Source organism: Hibiscus syriacus, unplaced genomic scaffold, assembly GCF_006381635.1.
Source record: "Hibiscus syriacus cultivar Baekdansim isolate YM2019G1 unplaced genomic scaffold, ASM638163v2 tig00110467_pilon, whole genome shotgun sequence".
In the NCBI taxonomy this organism is placed as follows: Eukaryota; Viridiplantae; Streptophyta; class Magnoliopsida; order Malvales; family Malvaceae; genus Hibiscus; species Hibiscus syriacus.
The window spans coordinates 220,051-240,317 of record NW_024062749.1 but is presented as its reverse complement, the minus strand read 5'-3'; the positions used below and the strand labels follow the sequence as shown (position 1 = coordinate 240,317).

General features: G+C 35.1%; 2 protein-coding genes and 3 pseudogenes across 2 annotated transcripts; 4 read left to right on the top strand and 1 right to left on the bottom strand.

Annotated features, from left to right (window-relative positions):
* Positions 1-1,716: 1,716 nt before the first annotated feature.
* LOC120127279 lies at positions 1,717-6,985 on the bottom strand (annotated as a pseudogene).
* Positions 6,976-10,053, top strand: LOC120127300 (annotated as a pseudogene).
* Positions 10,054-14,341: 4,288 nt separating this feature from the next.
* On the top strand, positions 14,342-15,823 carry LOC120127264 (annotated as a pseudogene).
* LOC120127299 (probable E3 ubiquitin-protein ligase BAH1-like 1) lies at positions 15,595-16,041 on the top strand. The gene is made up of 2 exons (XM_039145233.1): positions 15,595-15,781; positions 15,860-16,041. Exons 1-2 carry the CDS (start codon positions 15,595-15,597, stop codon positions 16,039-16,041), a joined length of 369 nt encoding a protein of 122 aa, XP_039001164.1.
* A 1,353-nt stretch (positions 16,042-17,394) lies between these two features.
* Positions 17,395-19,594, top strand: LOC120127360 (uncharacterized protein OsI_027940-like). Its single transcript, XM_039145271.1, has 6 exons — positions 17,395-17,531; positions 18,011-18,191; positions 18,641-18,794; positions 18,881-18,918; positions 19,017-19,104; positions 19,211-19,594. Exons 1-6 carry the CDS (start codon positions 17,527-17,529, stop codon positions 19,288-19,290), a joined length of 546 nt encoding a protein of 181 aa, XP_039001202.1. The 5' UTR covers positions 17,395-17,526; the 3' UTR covers positions 19,291-19,594.
* The last annotated feature ends 673 nt before the right edge of the window (positions 19,595-20,267 follow it).

Below are 20,267 nucleotides of genomic sequence, written 5' to 3'. Positions count from 1 at the left end.
AGTGATCATGGCAGCTATAACGTCAACTCTAATCTTTATCCTTGTAGTTTTTGATAATGTTAAGCACAAATTACAGGTGAATTGCATCATATAGACTTCCAGGCCTTCATCACGAGTGTAGGCATTGGTGCCTCATGGAGCTGTTGCAGATATAATATGAACATAACCAATTACCTTGTAGAAACCATCTCCGTTTTATGGTGTGAAAATGCAGTCTTAAAAAACTTATAAGACCATATATTCATTGTTCTATGATATGATATGATAGGCAATGAATTCTCGAGATGTTTACCGGTCATGCAGATGTTTGTGAAACACAGAACCATAGTCACCAAACTGGATATCACTAGGTGGGTGCAGGTCAAACACATATGAGACCGACCTCGATGTCAACATTGGCTTGCTAACTGTAACTGTATCCAGTAACTCCCCAAAGCTAGCTTCGTCAAACAGAAATGACTCGGTAAGGAAGAAGACTCTCTCTGGCTCAACTTTTCCACCTGAAACAATACCACACCTTAACACAAGTTTAAAAAGATGAAAAATCGAGATATTTAACTCCACAATCACTACGGCCTATGATAAGAGCATAACATTGGTATGTCATTGATGATTTACCTCTAGGTGAAAATTTGATGTTGTTCATGGAAGAAAAAGTTTAACCTCAAACTGGCATCACTCAATATTCTGATAGCCAGATACTCAAAAAAGTTCAGCACAAGAACTTTCTGCGCATCCAATTTTTCACTATGCCCATCGAGATAAGGATGCCACAGGATGATCTTAACTTCATGCCACGGTATTTGGTTCCCCCCTATTTGAATAATGGTCTGATAGGGATGATGAAGGCCCCATAGGATTCTGACATCGGTCAATAATGGGTCACATATCGATGTTTCTGTCAAACTCGTAGTAGAGATAATTTTGACGGCTTGCAGTACTTAGCAAGATTTGAGGTGAAATGCATATTAGCATCGTCCAACAAAAGGAAGTATCCATCGGAAGAGGTTGCTAATAGTTTAGAAGAGGTGAGGGATCTGCATGATCCGCTTCTGGTAAACATATTTGAGCCATTCGATGAGGTTGAGTGATACGAATCATGAGAGAAGTACACAGATCTCCATTCCTACAACCCTACAAACCATTTACACAGTATTAAAACTAAACCATGAGAATTGTCAATGTGCTAATACGCTGAATTTATCAAGAAGAAATTATTCGTCCTGATGCATCCATGTCATCATGATCCAACTAACTGCAGTGAATTTATATAAATAGTCTGTTCCATTTATTTTAACATCAAATTATAGAAACTTTAAATAGTAATAGATATGAACTATAAATCATACACATTATCTGTACAAACTGCAAGCAAACAACAGACCAGATCATGTCACTGTGTACATGACCGTTTGTAAAAACTAAAAATGTTGAAGGCTGCATAAGCACCATCCAACATTCCATTTATCCATCCCCAACCATGTCAATGAGATACAAGCAGCTATATTAATAAAAGTCTGCTCCTTCCATCAGTAATATTTGATATTCCACAATTACCTCAAAATACAATGTACATATCACTGGAGGCACCGCAAGGTAATAGGGTTACAGTGGGTTTCCGCTTGCCCCAGTGGTGAAAGTATTTGGTCACTACAACATATTGGTCTGTATGGTACTCAATATCATTTCAAGAATTAGAGCAAAAGATACCTGCAGAAGAAAAAGAACTTGCAAGCTGGCTTTTTTGCTTGGTGAATGAGAAAATCTGCACAGACTACCCCTGTTGCAACGTCCATTCACAAAGTAGACACAAGGAATCTCTCCATTGACGTGCAATCATTGTCATTATTAATGGCTGTTCCGCATATTGAACTCTTATCTGTTGAATATAACAATAAAATCAATTAAATATGCCCCAAAACAAAGTTGATGCACACATGATATATATATATATATTAGTACCCTCCTTAATAGTATTCGCCAGTTTTCGGCCACATCATTGATCTGAAAGTGATCAGAAGTAACAAATGGTACAGCAACACATTTTCCTTAATTCAAGAGATTCCTCAAGCGTTCATCACTAGAAGAAGGTGCATCCATTTCTCCCTGGCTGACATTCAAGAAGGCAAGTGTGTGCAAACTCATAAGGATAATAGTAGGTTGGAACGCCATTAGATGTAGGTAAAAGTATGGCCGGAAACGGTGCATGCATTTAATATATCTTCATCTGAAAAAGAGATGATCAAGTTGAGAAGACTAATATTAATAAAACAATGAAGTTCCTTATGTTTTTTTTGTGCCTCAGTGTGTGTGAGAGAAAGAGAGATAGGAGGCTAGCATTTTAACTTGGACAATCAATGTTTAAAAGACAAACCAGCAACCACAAAACTGTGTTGAAAAACACAAAACAAAATTTAATATTTTATCAATTCATACACATTTCAGAGACATGGTGCAACGATGACTGCAGAAGATGGAAAGAGCACCATTCTTCTTCAAGCTTTGGCAGCAATATGTTGCAGGTTCCATTTCTTCAAACTCCAGCACTCGTTTCAAATGTTCCAGACGGTGTTTATCCTCAGAAAAAGGGAACACATTTACAACAGTTGAAATTAGATCGGATGGATGAAACCTCAGCCAATTTAGAAGATACAGTACCTTAAAAACACGTTGCCAGAACTGATATGCACATAGGTTCCTAAGAATGTGACTCCTTCCGACCATTAGGACAATTTTGTCACTATCCCCACGAAGTAGTAGTTTTATATACTCTGTAAACTGAAGTAGAAATGCTAATGAGAAGGAAAATTCACATAAGGGTACCCACAAAACACAATTTTATGACTTAATGGGCAGTACCAAATGCTCATCCCCAAAAGGATGAAGAATAGGAGAGGTTGAGTATCCATAATATGCCCAGAAGAATGCCTTCTCGCAACATCCCATTCTCCTAACTTTACTACAAGCTCGGATGCATCAAAAGACAATGAAAACTGGCAAGCCTTCCATAAAACGTTTCATACCGGCCCTCGAAGATGATTTTTCAAGTGCTTTCACATGAAGTAGCAATTCAATGCTCTTCAACAACTTCTGCATGTGGAGGTCCAGAGCCTTCTGCAACAAAGCTAACCCCAATATACCAAAAGTTAGAGCCCATTTGACCTTTTACTATGTAATGAGCAATAAAAATCAGTGCATACATGGGCATAGAGCTTTGGCAAGCAAGTTACTTTGCATAATCAACTTAAATTTTCTAGGAAAACTGAAGCCAATATTGGTAATACAATTTTCACAAAAGGACATCTATAGCTACATAATAATTTATGTATAACCTATCATTTACAATCAAAATATAAAGCAACCTTTGGGATCATTTATGGCTCTGGATTCAGCACAACATCTGAAGCACTTGCTGCCTCAAGGACAATTTCAGTATAGCCGACACTCAAAATCCTCAAGATCGCTAAAAATGATTGTGTAACCAACCGATATACATGGCCATCACAAGTACGACCATTCTACCTCTCCGTTGCTCAGCCTAAAACATTTAGGTAAAAAGGAGGGACTAATATAATAAAACTCCAATTGACATAACAAAATTCCAATACCTGAGACTTAGAAACCCAAACAAGCTCTGTTGAATCCTTTCTACGAGCAGTCCCAAAAGACTTGTAGAGACCGCAAGAATCAATAACGAATGCCACTTTGGGTATGGGTCACAGATGATTCTGCAATATTTGTCGCCAGTATTACCTGTGAAAAATAGTTTTTTTTTGAAACATCCGTAAGCACGACACAAGATATAAACTTGAAGAAGAAAGTCACCAAGGTAGATGCTATTGATGGAAGCTAAAATTTTGACTTCATGAACAACCAAAACAACCAACATCAAACCATCAAATTAACTTTCCTGTATAACTGCAAATGATCATATCTTTTGGACAACCTTCCCAGTTATGAAAAAGGCAATTAAGGATACAATTAGCATGCTAAAGATGCATGTGCATAATCAATGTTTTGCAGGCTCAGCCATTAATACTCAGGCGGTCATAATGAGGGTTAGAAGGTATACCTTCCGATGAGATTTCCAGATTTTCATAGCCATGAGAGCCTGTTCAGTATCAACACTACGATGTAAATGTGAACCTTAAAGGATGAACTAAATGGCTTCAAAAGGTACCATTGCTGCTCAAGGGCATAGTACGTGGGAAGAAAAACCAAAATGCTCTTTTCAGTATCGGGCTCATTTTTGTGGATGTGAAACTAATTCATGAATTAGTTTGTGCACTTCAGGCTTGATTTCAGCATCTGCCATGGAAGGGCATGGACCAGAACAATATCTTGAAGTTATTAATTCTGAACTGATTCCAAGAAAATCAGTTACCTGGTAAAAAAAAGAAGTAACACATCAAGGTGTCCATGAAAAGAATGGCTCCAGTATCATAATTTATTACTTCATATACACTTGAAACCCATTGAATGCCTCTGCGACTTATCTAAAAAATCCAAATCTCACTATCACGTTTGACATGGCCCAAGTATTATCATAGACCATATACAGATAACAATAACTCATCTTTCATGATAATTTAGAAGGCATTGACAGTAAAGTTGTTTCCCTTAAACATGTTTAACATCACAATGCCTCTAATACTTCGTGAAGAATACATTTTTTTTGCAGGATTCTCAATGATGCACCATCAGACAATGTGTCACTCAATGAACAGATCTAAAATCCCCAAAAATTTCAAAAGTTCAGCTGACCTGTTCAAGATATGAAACTTGTCGCTGGAAAACTTCTTTCTGGTTAGAGCTGGGAATTCCCAGCACCTCAACTCTTTCACCTCTACCAAGGTCCCTGAAGTAATCCCTGTATCTTCCAATATCAGTTGCAGACATCAAAACCACCCTGGGGAATTCACAGATTTATCATTGAGATTGAGTTAACGGTTGAGTGACAGAAAAGCATTCCCCAACTCCATACTGGCTTTAAAATAAACAGATTAAATGGATTTGAAAACAGAAACTAATACATGAAACTGAACGAATATGTTAATCGTTAACCTCAGGTCTTTGATCTTCAGTAGAAATTGCTTCACACAAACAAGGACAAGATCAGACTCAACGGATCTTTCATGCACTTCATCAAGAATAAACCTTGTATTTAAGTGCCTGGAATCCCTTATCTCGCATTTCATCCAGCAAAACTCCAGCAGTTTTGAAAACAATCTTTGTCCTGTGAAGGAAAAAAAACCAAAATGAAACTGAAATCTAAAATAGATTCTGACAGAAGTAAACAAACTGCCTAGAAGTGGCGACGGAAATTGAAGCAGACTGCTTGCATCAAATCTTTTGTGCATTCATGGAGAAAGGAAAAAAGAAAGAGAAAAAGACAGACGGAGAGTATATATGATGGCTATACCAATAGTCAAAACAATCAAGTGAATTAAAAAAGATAATACTGTTAAAGCCATTTCCATCTATGAGAATGGAAAATCAATGAAGTACCATTAAGGGGATAATGTCTTTTAAGCATTGCAATTGATTTCTGATATTTGTAATGACAACTCGACAGACTAAGGTTAAAAAATAAGCCTTCTTTTTCGTTCTTGGGGGGAAAAAGAACAATAAAGGGTTTCTTACTAAATGAAGGTTGCAATGTTTGATAGCTAGCACAAATGATCAGTTCACTGACTTCAAATTACCTAGATGATAGATGCTTTGAATGACCTATATGGTATCCAACCTCCTCACCCATCTCACACTTCCGAGCTTTTGCAACCATTTTCGCCACTGCTACAACAGCAAATCTCCTTGGCTGTGTGCATAAAACGGAGCCATGTTTTCCTCCAATAGGAATTGTGGAACTTGTGAGCTCTTCCCTTATTATAGAAGAAAATTTAAAAAGAAAAAAAAACCCATTAGCAAATAGCAACTTAAAAGAATATAGTTAAATTCCAGTCAAACATGAGATATTCCTAATTATAGTCTGTAGAGATAGATTGAAACACTGGAGGAAAGAAGCAAGCTAACTACACTTTCTTCAGTATTAGTAAATTAGGAATTACAAGTTACCATTAAAAAATATAACGAGGTACAAGTAAAAAAAATCAATGACATCAGCGCTTTTGAAATGGAAGATTCAAAGTCCTTGTAACTCCATTTTGTAGACATCCCCGATTATACTTGAATAAAACGAAATGAAAAGAAGAAGAAAAAAAGCAGAAACAAAATAATCAGAAATGTGATTTATCTTGATTCTAGACTCTGAAACCTCCATTAGACTGAACCAAACGTAGCTTTGACTAAGTTGAAGTAACTTGCTCCCTTAGGTTTTTCATTTCATCATCAGCATCATACGCACTTAAGTAATATTGTAACACTGACATCCAAACAGAGCTTATATTTTCTCTTTCTTATTTTTCCTTAGGATCGCCATGAAGACTATTAATTTACTAAAGATAGTTTTCTTGAACTAAACAAACAACCAAACAGACACGGCCTAATTAAGCAAAAACCAAAATCGGCGTAAAAACAAGGTGAACGGAAGTAGTACCGCAGCCGGTTTCACCGACGATGAGAGTGACGCGATTCTCGAGTATTTTCTCAACGATTCTCTCCCTGAGCGCCACGACAGGTAGAGAAGAGAACTCGGAGGACGAGAATGACGACGAATGCGCCGATGGAGACGGTGATGACGCCATTATTTCAAGCTTTTGAAAATCCCTCTCTTCCTTCGCTTCTGCTTACTGTTTTCTTCAGTCTCTATTTTTTAAATGGAAAATAAATTCCTCGCTTGCCTTCGGGCCGAAATCCGACTCTCCCTCCCGCTGTGTCTTTTATTATTCCTTTTTTTTTTCTCTCTCAAGGAGAGCGTTGGATCAGACGGTTGTGTGTAGATAAATTTTAGGATGTACGGAAGTTGACTACAAGTAACTTTGTTGTGGCTATTTGTTGACGGATCTTGACGTGGCAATGGAGCGCTGCAGTTCAGAGTTGAGAGATGTACAGGGAAATGTTGTGGAATGGAAGCTCGACTCCTTCGAGCTCAAGTTTGGAATGGAATGTCTCCTGGTCTTTTTATTATTTATCAAAACAATATCTTTTTAATATTATTTATTTGATAGAGTTTAATGTGCTAAGTTTGTGGTTTTTTTTAGTACATTAAGTTTAGATAAAGGGTGGCTATCTAGTATAAGGTCAGGATCTAAAATCTATAATTTATAGGAATTACAGATTATTCATCAAGAGTGATGTTGTAAGATTCAAACTTAGTCTTATAAAATCAAATTCTTGAATCTCAATCATTCGTACTAATACTCGTTGACAATTAAATGTGGGATTTAGTAATATAAATACCACATTGATTAGTTTTTCATTTTTTTAAATATAACATTTCAAATATTTATTGATTGATTGAAGATAAACTTTATACATATTTATTTATGTTCATGTACAAAAATACTCTAATCTATTATTACTAAACTCTTCAAGTGTGCTAGTTTCCCCTCCTTTATTATCATGACAAACATGTGAAATAAGAAATAACTCTGATGGGAATAGAGGGGAAAAAATCTTCTTGATTCAACACTAAACACTTTATGATATATTTAAAAAAAACTTACTCTTATTTTGAGTAAATACATAGCTAAATAAACATATTGTATTGCATCGATCGGTGGTGTTTGTGATAGTCGAGTGGGTCGAAGTTAATAAGTGAATTATTTATCCTTACTATTAGATTTAATCTCTTAATCCATGTAGAGAAGAAGAATAAATTCACATTCTTCCTTTTTGTAGGAAGGATTAAAAATTATATTAATTGTAACTTTTTAATATCTAAAAAATGAAAAATTTGGATGATATTATATTTGTCACCCCAATATGAAAGGGTGATCTTGTAGTTCTTGGTATGTGTATACATTGTTAGATGTTCAATTTTTTTTATTAAGGTTAAATCTAAAGATGTACTCAAGAGATAGTTGATCATACTCAATAAAAAATTGTATAAATTATCAAGAAGATAGGAGTTATGATGGTCCCTCAAATCACAAAGATCCCACAAGTGAATAAAAAATTAAATCTATTAAAGACCATTGTTACGGATGTTGGGAGAGACATATTACATAAGTTTAAAACAGCAGAGATTTATTAAATATTAATCTGAAAAATTAAAAAGATAAAAAAATATTTTTATTAAGTTTAAATTGATAACGAATTTAAATATTATTAAACTAAAATTTTAGAAAGAACAACAACCTCGTCTATTTCTCATGTAACTTTCTATCAGGATTCGACCATAACAGTTTAATGTTTTATTGATCACATTATTTTACTGAGTTGTTTTTATGATCTTATATTTTATTTGACAAATAAGTAATTTGAGATCGAATTTTTTTAGAAATAATAATATTTTTATTATTATTGAAGTCAATGAATTTTCACTAATTATATTTTTGTAGTATTAAATATTGTGTAAATTAGATGAAAAAATTAAAATTAAAATTAAAATTAAAATTAAACTATAATTAATAATTAACTAACAAATTACTAATTAAAATATATGCGAACAACCCGTGTGCTCAAGTAGTAGTTTAAACAATATGCTACGCCAACCGTCTCGTGGGCCGGGACCGTGGCTGCCAGATTCATTGCTAATGCAGCTGCCGCAACCTTCTCCTCATCTTCCCTTGAAAGTTCGCTGAGATCAACTTCAAAATAGTAGTAAGAACAAAGAAAAGGAAAATCTCTATTTCTCTTGAGCTGATCTATGAAATCCACCCACCTGCTAACTACAAGTTTCACCTGTTCCACCGTCTTGAGGATATCAACAGATTTCCCAATATGAAAATGACGAGACGTCGTTCTCGGAACTCTCCGACGATGTTGTTCTGAATATCTTCTCGAAGCTCGAAGATGATCCCAAGAGCTGGGCATGTCTCGCTTGCGTCTGCACCAAATTCTCATCCCTAATTCGCAACACCTGCTTTAAACAAAAATGCTCCAAAACCCCCCCTCCATTTGTGCCGATCTCTTCTTCTCATCCTCCGTCCCGCTCGGCCGCTGGGCCTCCCTCCATAAGCTCTCTGTCTGCTGCCCTGGCCTCCACCACGCCGGCGTCCTTCTCGAGCACTCCGATTTCGGCGACGCCGTCCCCCAAGCCTCGAGGCTGTCCACCGAGCCATATTCCAGCAAAGTGGAAAAGAATCCCAATCCGGATCCGAAATTGAACGTTCCCGGGTCTGATTCTTCATTGTCACTTTTCGATGATCTATGTTACGACACAGTGTCTAATGCGTCTGAGCCTATAGATGGTTATACAGTAGAACAATCGACGACAAAGACAAAACGCGGGCGTGAGTTTTCCGTTCTTAAAAGAAGGAAGATATCTAAACCGCTCAGATCCCATCTAGCATACGGCGTTTGGAACTTAAGCCGAGAACAAGGCAATTTGTTAGCAAGCCGATTCCGAGGCGACTGCTTATACATTTGCGATTGGCCGGATGCATTCACTCAGAGGAGAAGCGAATTACATGCTTTTCAGAGGAATTTTCAAGAACTTCAAGAAATCCCGTGTGTGGAGGACGATAACGATGGGAACAGAAACAAGACCGATCTGAACTGCGCCTTCTGCTCTTGCGAACAGACGTGGGATTTGCGTTCTGCTTTTTGTTTGAGGCGGATTTTCGGGTACCATGACGACGGGGAGCCTGTTGTTCGAGCGTATGCTTGCGAGAACGGGCATGTTTCCGGTGCTTGGACTGATTTGCCTCTGTACACTTAGGAGCCACAGCATATCACATCAAGATACCAGTAAGTCGTTTTCATTTGAATAAAGAGGAATTTGCAAGCAGAATTGAGTTGTGGTATTTTTCATTTACTGGGCGAGTTCTTTTCATGCTGGCTTTCATGGTAGATAAGACTCTGGGTGATTGTTTACATGGTTATCTATTACATTGTATACTAGCATTGGATCATTAGATTATCAAGTGAAGTTGAATTTCAGTCTTTGAACTATTAAATTTTCGGATTGAATGCTTATTTGTTCTGCTACTAATCAATTATCTAATAATTTTGCTGCATTTATCTCATTTATCGGAATCTTTCTCAGTTTTCTGTTTTCACGTTTGTGCAAGCATGGAATCTTTCTCAGTTATAATTAGTTTCTTTGAAGTGTCTTAAAATTCTTGCTGCTATAGCTGAATTTTGGGACAAGAGGAAGAGTTGATGACTCTCAATGGATATAGTTTTGTGTGATAGGAACTGCTCAAGAAAGGCAATGTAATAGGGATCCATTTTTTATTTATATAACAGATGGGTATTCTTTTCTGGGTTGCATTTCTAAACTTGAGAGAAATGTTTCTCCTGAAACAAATGATCCCTGAATGAATCCGAGATGGTAAGAGGGAAAAGAGCACGAATCTGAGTCGGATGCAATCATTTGGAACAAACATGGACAAACCAATTAAAGCATTTGCAACCAAACTTCAACTTATCTAAGTTTTTCTACCGCGAAAGCTCCTAGACCGATTGCCAGAATCCAGGCTAGAAATATACCCAACCTGCTACTCTTGTTACGGTTGGGGAATGAGATAAACATTCTCTTTAGAAAGCGCTATAATTTTTGGATACAGGCTTTCTGCTTCATGTAGATTCTGACCTGATGAATTTGATGAGGATAGACATAGAAGCCACCAGTTTGATGATCAAGTTGTGGGAGTGGGACTGCTAGGGCCACACCTCTCGTCATAACAGAAACTACAGGAGCAGGTATACGGTATGCCAGATTGATTCAAGTGCTGTTGATTGAAATGATTTGCTGCTGATGAAAGAGAACAGATGCCTGTATTAGACCATGGGCACCACCGTCGCTTTCTGGATGACGGGGAAAGACTGAAGACACTAATGAGCTCGCACCTCTAGAACTGGACCTATAAGTAAGCAACCAAATAGTTTCTCAATGGTCAACAGCATTCGTGAAAGAAAGGAAGAAAGAAAGAAAAGCAGGTGACCCTTTTTCCAATGATGTTGGGTGTTCTGAACGATAAAGTACTGCATTGTTAAATCCATAGACTGTAACAATCATTTGAGGCTCATAAACAGATAGAACTCATCTTCCTACGAGTTTTAACATGGGTGAACTTGACTTTTATGAACGCAGATAACACAGACCATGTTTTATCGTACGTAGAGCCAGAGAGTACATATTATCAGTTTATTAGATTACGTAGACATTCAACCCATGTTAGCTGGTACCTTACTCATCCTCAAAGGGGAAATGATGTGTGTTATACCTTCGGAGATATGCCCCCCTCTGGAGATAAACTCTTCTGATCGCTTACTAAGACCGATCTGGAGAAATTGTCCTACAAAGGAAGTCCTTCTGTTGAACATAACCCTTTGATAATATATGATAAACTCCATAGATTGTCAAAGTCAATCTATTGACTGGAGGTCGTGTTTATATCATGTTGGTTTATAATAGGAATCGTGATTTAAAGTTTGATTTAAGCATGCACAAGTGATCAATATTAAATACGACATGCAAGAGAGATACTTCTTCATTCACTCTCTCTCTCATGATTCTCCCTTGTATTTGAGTCGCTAATATCATCGGCTAATTATCGTATAACTACATACTGTAACTTTTCGCTCAAATCAAAGTGAACCGTCAATGGTTGATTTACGTATTTCAATTGTTCCCATAAACAATGTAGAAAAGATCTGGATCTAGTTGAAGCATTGGGTTCACCGGTAGAAGATCCCTATAGAAGCTATATCAGTATTGCCAGTATGGTTAAATGATACAGATACATGGAGAATGCCTCTCTCAACTATGATATCGGATCCTAATGGAGGTAAAGCATTGGATATTCCACTGGAGACTAAAGTTGGCATCATCGGCACTATCATTAGATATTAATGTTGTGGCCTTGGCCCTTGTGGGTGGAAGTGGTCCATATATGCAAAATGTGAATAAGCGACAGAGGAAGCAGTAGCATGTTCAGCAAATGTTAGAATGATCTATATAGAGAATAAATATTATTTTTGTGTCACGTAGTTGTCTCTTGGTTGAGTCAACTATATATATTCAATATAATTCAGCTTTTATATTCTTATAATCTATATTTTCTTTAACTTTGAATCCATCAAATGACTTTAGTGGTTAAAGGAGTATTGTTCTCTCTAAAGATTTTGAGTTCAAACAATTGTATCTTCAGTGTGTGCACGTTATCAATGACTAAAAAAATATTATGAATAAATATTATCTTATACTCACATTAAACTATACAATATATATATATATATATATATATTGAATTAAGAAGAGCCTAAGACATTATGATAATGCAGCGTAGCAGCAGTTTGGTGCGTTGAGGCAGCATTGAAGGCAAGTAAACCCACAATTTCCATAGAAGGAGAAACATATTCCATCGTGTTGAAATGGTGGGGCGAGGTGAGCTTGACGATACTATCAGCAACTTAATTATAATTTATAAGATAATTTTCAAATTATCAACGGGCCACAATCAAATGGCATCTTCACAAGATTAATTATAATTTTTAAAGAGGAAGCAACATAAGTTATAAAATGTGAATTCATTAAGTGATTTTAATAATTAAAAAAATATCTTTTAGAGATTATAAATTTAAGTACGTATGTAGAATATTTGCATTATTAATTAGTTAAAATTTTTAAATAAACATTATATTATAATCACCTAAACTATTTAAAAAAATAAAAAAAAAATGCACGAATTAAATGACTTTCGTTGTAAAATAATTGATATTTTTAAGGACTCGAGTGCGAGCACCATAACTGTAAAGATATGAGCGTTTAATGTCGAAAATTTGAGAGATATATTTGAATAAATATTATTCTATATTTACTCTAAATTAATAAAAAAATACAAAAATGCATACTTTCAACCGACAGAAATGTTGCAAGTTAAACAATTGGCATAAAAGCTATATTATGTCGTATCTCATCTACAAGGATTAAAGATAAACATAACGTGAAAAAAAAAAGAGATAAGGGTGCGGGGCTCTTGATTCTTTCCAGATGTTATTTTCCGCGGCGGCCGTCGGTATAGTGTTGATTTCTGTGAGCGGTGGGGCCTCTGTGGTTTTGGTTGGGTGAGTCAAATATAGACCACCCACTAAGAAAATAAGAGAATTTTATCATAAAAGCGTCGAACCACCAATTAGATATGAAACATTAGACGCAGCCGCTTAATTTAAAAAACAGACTTCTAAAATATATTACTATATTTTTATTTAAATATTAAAATGATTCATTCTTATATAGGTATAAAATATTTTAATTAAAATAATTATTTAACATATATTAATTTTTTATTTAAATATTTAAAATATTTTAATAATGATACATGTTAATTTTAAGAACTTTAAGTAAAAGATATTATAAGTAAGTTGATGAAAATAAATAAATTTTTTGAATATATATTTTAATAAAAAATTTAAACACTTAAATATAAAATATAAAATACATTAAGTAATTATTTTAAAATTGTACACAACAAAATATTTTTCAAGGACTGCAATATCAATTTACTAATTGTTTTGGATATCAGGGTTGTTTGTTTGACTCTTAATGGAATCATTCAGCGCTGAATGCTGAACGGTTCATCAATCAGCGCGTTTGTTTTGTACCTCTGAATGATTCAGTGCTAACTAATTTAGCAAAACAGTGCTGAATGATTAAGCACAGAAGTACATTCTGAATGATTCAGAGCCATTATCAAACAACATGTCACATTCAGAGTTAATTCATACATAGACTCTGAATCACTCAGCATTTAAATCATTTAGCGCTTAATCATTCTGAAGTAAACAAACAACTCCTAACTGTATTTATTGAAATGGTTGAATATTATTATTTAATATAAAATATATTAAAAATATAATTAATTTAAATTTATTAGACGATCTCAATTTAAAACACAAGTTATTAGAAATGTTACTTTTCTTGAAAATTTTAAACTCCAGCATAGAGTAGTGTATTATCAATAATTAAAAGAAAATTCTAAATAAATATGAACAAATGTAAAATTTTATATTAAGGGTGAATTTTTAGAACATACATTATTTTAAAATTTTTAAGCTTCAATATATTCCGGTAAACGAATATTATATTATAATTATTTTAAATTATTAAAAAATAATAAATTAAAATTAAAAAACAAAATTTACAATTTATTATTTATAGTTACTCCAATTTTGATTTTAGCATAGAAACCATTGGAGGATACCATTGTAGATCACTTCGATTATTTTTATTAATGATTTACCAAATTTTTGTCTTTGACAGCTGCAGATGTTCATATCCATATGACCATACGTAAAAAAAGAGCCTGCTTGAAACAATCGATAGAGATAGAAAAGTTAACCCGAAGATTTTGTCAATCTCTGCTGTCATCACTCATCACATAAAATCTAAAACTACACATCATCATCATCTCTTTCCATGTCTTGTTGAATTGATGTAAGTTGATTGAAAGAGCTGAAGGGAACTAAGTAATTCGAGATTTCTGTTCTCCTGGGTTTAAAGGATTAATAATTTTTATTAGAGAGAGAGACATGAAGTTATGCAAGAAATATCAAGAATACATGCAGGGACAGGAGAAGGAACTACCGGGGGTTGATTTCAAGAAGCTCAAGAAAATTTTGAAGAACTGTCGTAGGCATACTCGGTCCAAGAAGGACGTTCATGGGGTTCTTGATATCCAAACTTGTCCTCACCATTGTTCAGGTATATATCGAGGCAGCTGATGAAAAGCATCTCTGTGTTTTTATCTTCTGATCATTTTGATTGTTAATTCAACCTTTTCTCTATGTTTCCTGGGTTTCCCCCTTTTTCTTATTGATTTGTTCTTTTTCTGATTTGAAATCTGGGTTTTATGGATTTACCAGTGTGTGACGGGACCTTCTTCCCCTCTCTTCTCAAGGAAATTTCTGACGTTGTCGGTTGCTTCAATGAGCGTGCGCATAAATTGATTGAACTGCACTTGGCTTCCGGCTTTAGGAAGTACTTCATCTGGTTCAAAGGTAAGCTGCAAGGAAGCCATGTTGCCTTGATTCAAGAAGGGAAAGATTTGGTTAACTATGCATTGATTAATGCTATCGCGATTCGTAAAATACTGAAAAATACGATAAGGTATGTTTTTGAGTTTATCTCTCTGTGGAGAATCTCTGCATTGATGGTAATTTTCTTGTGGTTGAAGAGATTCTGTTCTGATTCTGCTCTCGATGCAGGTTCATTTCTCGAAACAAGGGAAAGCCTTCAGGTCACAAGCGCAGAGTATGCACATCGAAATCCTTCAATCGTCATGGCTATGTGAGCTCATGGCTTTCCGCATCAATTTGAGGGAAACCAAGGCCAAATCAGGAGTGACCCCTGCATTGTTTGAGGGCTGCTTCCTCACATTTAATGATGGCAAACCGTTCCTTTCTTGCGAATTCTTTGATTCTATCAAGTTTGATTTGACTTAACTTGCTCGATATGCTTGATAAGTTGCAAGATTTAAGCTTTGGTAGCATGATAGTCACGATTACTAAGCAATCTTCACTGATATGAGACATTCCATTTTCTTCCTTAATATAACAGGAAACAGTATTCCACCGGTATCCCTCACTTGTGGGCATATTTTCTGCTACATGTGCGCTTGTTCAGCTGCAACGGTGACCGTTGTTAATGTCCTGAAAGCAGCAGAGCCGAAAGAAAAATGTCCTTTATGTCGAGAGGCTGGCGTTTATGAAGGTTTTGTACATTTGGATGAGCTTAGTATATTGCTAAAGAGAAGTTATGACTAATTTTTCGGAATATATGTCCATGCAGATCCAGTGAAGAGTGATAGATTCATGAATCTGAATCAATATGTTCTCATAAGAATCATGCATTTGTTTTGGATCAGCTGTGGTGAATACTGGGAGCAGCGACTTCAGACAGAAAGAGCGGAGAGAATTCGACAGGTAAAGGAACACTGGGAATCTGAGTGTCGGGCTTTCGTCGGAGTCTGATTATACCAAGTTCTTCCTGCAAATCTACATTAAACCCATCTTATTTTCTTTCTTATGTATTAGGAGTGTTTTATTTCCCAGTGTAAATCATTCTTCAGTAACATTTTCAAAACTGTCATACTGAATGACATTACAGATCATAGTAAATGAATCGTAGGATGAAGTCGATCTCTGAATAAAATGGAGTTTTTGACAATTCAGAGTATAAGAATATGGTATTGTTCTTGAACCACGGCTGCAAATTGTCGGCATCTCGAGCAATCGTGATGGTTTGTCAAATTCTTTTGCCTTTCCTGTGCTTGTTAAAGGAGGAAAAAAAAGCTATGAAGATCATGTGGCAAACTATGATGAATGCTCGACTTTAAAGTATAGTTATGTCAGACACATTCGTATTCGAAACATACTACTGAGTCCGGGTAATATATGAATGAAGTACGCACCTGCATCGACGACTAAGACCCGATCACAGTCCATGACTGGGTATTGTGTCAGCAATGCTGATAATTTGCAGGCTGCAAAGTCTTCCCTGATGATCTTACCATCAGTGTTTAGCTTACACTTCCCAATCGATGGAGGCTTCCATATGAGAGATTGATTAACTCTTACATGTCGGCCTACCTTCAAAGCGTTGATCAACTTAAGTGCATACACAACCTCCATTTATAACTTTTTGTCACTCTGCAGGATGCTATCTATCTCCATAAATTCCATAACAAAACATTGTTCTGTTTCGTCGCATCAATAGACTCTATATAACCAAGCCAAATAGCAGATTTCAGTCATCACATCTACCGATAAGTAATCAGGCTTTTGAAGTTTCAATTAAATTCAGTCCACTAAATCCATTTCGGATAAATTCCTCAATTAATTTTGATTTAATAACTTCATTCCAACCTGATAGAGCTATCACATATACATAAAAAGATATGCGATGCAGACTCCATAATAGCACCACAGCTATTATAGTTAGCATCGTTCGACATATACCGTCGAACTCTCTCCCTGTTTGAACATGTTGAAATGCACAATTATTTATTTATAAATAATTTAAGATATATAAAAATAAATTAATGTTATTGAACTCCAAATCCAAATGTCCAACTCGAGCTTAATTGAACCGGTGGATCAACGAGCCAATTATATTGGGCTATGCTAACCCAACAAACAAGAGTACCAGACTCAAGGTGCTGATTTGATTTTTGAAGCGTCCGATTCATACCCAAAAATAAAGTCAAAATAACACGGCGCTGATGCATTAAACATAATACAACTACACGCACAATAGCATAAAAAATTTATCCATAATTGAAATTACCAAAAGGCCCATGATTTATCCACGATGTAGAAGGTAAAGTAAAGGGCAAATGGTGTCCGTTTTGTAAGTTAAAATCTTACTCTTCATTAGTTGTCGGCTACATTCTTCGGTGTTTTCATTAGGGTTTTACAATTCTTTACATTTCAACACTCTTTACTCAGTACTAAATCATGAGGTAAGCTTAACAATCTTTTTATTTTATTTTGATTTTAGATTTCATATTCCGAATCTTTTTCCCCAGCTGCCCGCAACTGATTTGGTTGATTTTAAGAGTTTTGTTACCATTTGTGTTCTTTGTCTGTTTCAACTAACTTAATTAGCTATTGGGAAGAACTGTTGTAGTGGGGCTTTTATTACTGTTGGTATCTGAGATTTTTTCATTAGAGATTGTTTTGTTTTGATTTGGAAAAAAAATTAAATTAGCTTACCCTTATTTCAATATGTAATTCAATATGTAATGGGTAAGGGGAAGAAGGATAGTAGGATGTCCCAACGCCAGTTTGAGAGCAGTTTCAATAGTAGACTTTCGAATTATGAAATGCTTCCGTGGGACTCGATCCCACGCCAACTGAGTTGGATTGTCATTTCTGTTTTGATTTGAAATCTTCTTTAATTAACCGTGGTTGAATTGTTTTGTTTTTTCTTTGTTGCTAGTCGTCATCCCGAGGTGAAATGGGCTCAAAGAGCTGATAAGGTTTTCATTACGGTTATGTTATCCGATTCTAAGGATGCAAAGGTCAATCTTGAGCCAGAGGGAGTGTTTAGTTTCTCTGGTACTGCTGGAAATAACCAATATGAGTTGAAGTTGGAACTTTTTGATAAGGTCGTTGTGGAGGTAAGATATTGACCTAGCCATTATTGAGAATCAACTAAATGTTTGTTCCATTTGTTTAGGATATTGACCTAGGTAAGATATTGACCAAGGTAAGATGTTGATGATTGGTTGCTTTTTAAGTGAATTTTGAATATTTTATGGGTAGCCTTTAGCTCCTTAGTGTCTTATTTTTAGGACTACTTCATTTTAAGTGCATTATCATGCTTTCTATTGGATTATACTAAAATGTTTTGACAATCAAACATCTTTGCAACACACATTGGCACATTCATGCTACTTCTATCTTCATAAAAGTGAAAGAAAATGAAATTTTTGTGTTTAGAAAGGGGAAAAAATAAGATGACAATCAATGAAGGATACATTTCTTTTATTCTTTTCTACCAATCATACGTGGGATAAGCATTCTTCCATCTTTATTTGACACCTTGTATTTTTTTTCTTGGAAAAAGGAAAGCAAAATAAATATAGGTCTAAGGAGCATATTCTGCATCTTAGAGAAAGCTGAGAAAGTGTGGTGGAAAAAGTTATTGCGTGGGGATGGCAAGGGCCCCCATTATGTCAAAGTGGACTGGGACAAATGGGTGGATGAAGATGAAGACAAGGGTATGTTTCTTTAGTCGGATTGAATTGATGCGGAGGCTGATACATTTCAAACTGACAAATTATTATTTGCTACTACTTCTGAATAGGTGCTGGCGATCTTGACTTGGGAGGAATGGACTTCTCGGTATGGAATGGATATATAATATTTTATGTACAATGTGTAGTTCTAGCAGGAACTTATGAAGACTTGCTTTCTTACCTAATAATTGTCACGGTGTTCAGAACTTTGGTAATATGGGAATGGGCGGAATGGGTGACATGATGGGCGGAATGGGCGGAATGGATGAGTTTGAAGACAGTGACGAGGAAGGTAAGAATACCACAATGCTTTAATGGGTGATTTTTTTTCCTGTGAGATTACCTTTTCTCTTGATGGTTCATGCTATAATATGTTGCTGATTTCCGACCAAATGCAGGGCAAGAAGCAGCAAAGCCAGCTGACAAGGCCGAAGGAGATGCAAAGCCAGAGGAGCACAGTGTCGGAACTTCAGACTAAAAGAATGCTGAAGCAAGCACATGAAATCAGTTTAGCGAAAATTGAAATGCTGATGAACTATGGGTGTGCCTGATATTTTGTTTTTTTTTCCCGTATCTTCGACTTGGATCAAAGCTTGATATGGTTTTTAATTGCTGGAGATAAAAAAAATTGGTTAATCCGGGGAGATATATGTTTCAGTCCGATGGGTAGACAATTTTAGCTCCTTGACATGAATTAGGATGCTGTATGTGTACCGTTAAATCATTTGTTTGATGTTTATCATTTAGAAATGAGATAATCTGGATTTCATCCTTGTTGCAAACTCTCTTTTGGAATTTAACCTTCCAATGTTATCTATATCAGGAAAACAATGGAATTTGGAATTGTTAGCGTGGAGAACTAAAGGGTAACTTACAAATTTCATCATTCAATTTTACTCTCGCGCTTATATTGGTCACTTTATTCATTTAATTTAATCACTTGGCTTTTAAATTGATCTTGTCCTAATCATTTTATTATGAATTCTTTAAAAGTGAACTTAATTGAGAGTAAACTTTTAAATTGTTCTTATTTTGACTATTTTGTCATAAATCTTTAAAAGTGATCTTAATTATCATTAAAAGTAAATAAACTTAATCGAAACTTAACTTTAACTTGTTCTTATTTTTGACTATTTTATTATTAAATCATAAAAAATGATCTTAATTGAAAAATAAGCTTCTCGATCAATTTTAAGTGTTAGTTTTTGTTTTATCAAAATAAGTGTTTAACGTTTTTAAAATTATTGTTTTAAGATTAATTTTATCATAATGTTTTACATATGATTAATCTTTTAAATTTTTTTAAATAAGGTTCATAAAGTCTTTACAGAAGTTTTAATTTTTTTTATTTTTACAAAACATCATAAAATTCATAAAATATTACAAGTATACTAATACATTTATAAAAATATATTAATAATTATAGTAAATATGTTTTATTAAATTAATAACTAA

Excerpts from the sequence above, each read along its gene's own strand:
- LOC120127299 (XM_039145233.1), top strand. The coding sequence starts at position 15,595 with ATGAGACATTCCATTTTCTTCCTTAATATAACAGGAAACAGTATTCCA. Across the intron at positions 15,782-15,859 it reads AGAGGCTGGCGTTTATGAAG|ATCCAGTGAAGAGTGATAGA; the intron begins GTTTTGTACATT and ends ATGTCCATGCAG.
- LOC120127360 (XM_039145271.1), top strand. Across the intron at positions 18,919-19,016 it reads TGGGAGGAATGGACTTCTCG|AACTTTGGTAATATGGGAAT; the intron begins GTATGGAATGGA and ends CACGGTGTTCAG. Across the intron at positions 19,105-19,210 it reads TGAAGACAGTGACGAGGAAG|GGCAAGAAGCAGCAAAGCCA; the intron begins GTAAGAATACCA and ends GACCAAATGCAG.